Genomic DNA, 1,342 nt, shown 5'->3' with positions numbered 1-1,342 from the left:
TGATGAGCAGAAGAGACTCCTGTAAAAAACATAAAAAATCATTCTAATCTCAAACTTTTGACCGGTAGTGTATGTGTGTGTGTATATATATATACACATAATAAATATACACAGTACACACACATATAGTATGTAAACATAACTTTTATTTTGAATCGATTAATCACGATTCATCGTTTTGCAACCCTACTCTTTATCGTTCAGCCAAACATGGTCAAGAGCGTTTCAGGAACAACACAAGATCAGCCCTTTTATCCGAACACACACACACACACACACACACACAAACAAAAGCATAACGTCCCTGATCTCGCAATCGTTTTTAATTTAAACATCCTTCAGTTGGAGTCCGTGTCGTCGTTAATGTACTCTTCCTCTACGAGCGTCACGCCCGGCTGCGTCCCCCACTCCTCGTCGTACTCGATGCTGTCGTTGTCCTCCAGAAGCTCGTTTTCAGGCTCCGCCCCTCCGGCGGCTCCACCCACATCAGCCCCGCCCTCTTCTTCCTCAAACTCCGCCCTCTCCTGCCCCGGCGCGACGTAGCCGTTGTTATTGGAGAATGCAGAGTGCTCGTGTCCGTCGTCCTCGATGTAGACGCGCTGGTGGCACATGGGACACGTGTCTTGAATATACAGCCATTTGCGTAAACACAGCGCGTGGAAGTAGTGGTGGCACGGCGTAATGCGCGCGGACGCGGCGAACTCCTGATAGCAGATCGCGCAAACGTCCTCGATCTCCCTCAGCCGCGTGCCTTTGACCTCCGGGAGCGAGTTGATCTTCTTGACGGCGGTGCGACGGTTGATAAACGTCTTCCAGCCGTTCCTCGCCTGCAGGTAGATGTTGAAATACGCGTGCAGGCACATCATGCACGCGCGGATTTTACTTCCCGACTCGAACATCATCGTATACGCGCCGTTTCCGAACATGATCACGCCGAAGACGAACTCGACGATGTTGCCGGTGGAGCGCACGTAGTAGACATAGTCGTCCAGCTTCTCCCAGAGCACGTTGTAGAAGCCGTCGATCATGAATAGAGCGTAGACGGTGAGCGAGACGAGGACTTTGAGACAGAGCTCCACGCAGAACGCGGTGACGGCGAAGAGCCACGTGTTTAGCACGTAGTGATGCCACAGAACATAGCTAAGCAGGACGGGGAGAGCGAAGAGGACTAGCGACACCAGCAGCACGGGAACATGCCTGCGCACTGAGGAGACGTGCGAGGCGCTTAGCGACATTAGCACCGGATCCGTCATTCCGTGGATGAAATGCAGAATCGCAGTTAGCAGAAGGCACATATTCCGGCTAAGCCGGATCAGTCGCTCTTCGGGATCCAGTCCGCTTA

The 1,342-nt window shown here is 52.1% G+C and overlaps 1 protein-coding gene across 1 annotated transcript in view; it reads right to left on the bottom strand.

The window, feature by feature from the left end:
- Positions 1–122: 122 nt before the first annotated feature.
- The window catches only part of LOC107576130 (E3 ubiquitin-protein ligase RNF139-like), a 5,146-nt gene continuing 3,926 nt past the window's right edge, over positions 123–1,342 (bottom strand). The window contains exon 2 of the mRNA XM_016262379.1: positions 123–1,342. This exon is cut by the window's right edge and continues 1 nt beyond it. Within this exon, the coding sequence (XP_016117865.1) occupies positions 339–1,342 (1,004 nt within the window). The 3' untranslated portion in view covers positions 123–338.

The sequence above is a fragment of the Sinocyclocheilus grahami genome, unplaced genomic scaffold, assembly GCF_001515645.1.
Source record: "Sinocyclocheilus grahami isolate Dianchi unplaced genomic scaffold, SAMN03320097.WGS_v1.1 scaffold3248.1, whole genome shotgun sequence".
NCBI lineage: Eukaryota > Metazoa > Chordata > Actinopteri > Cypriniformes > Cyprinidae > Sinocyclocheilus > Sinocyclocheilus grahami.
The sequence above is the reverse complement of the archived record's forward strand: the minus strand, read 5'-3'. Positions and strand labels throughout refer to the sequence as shown.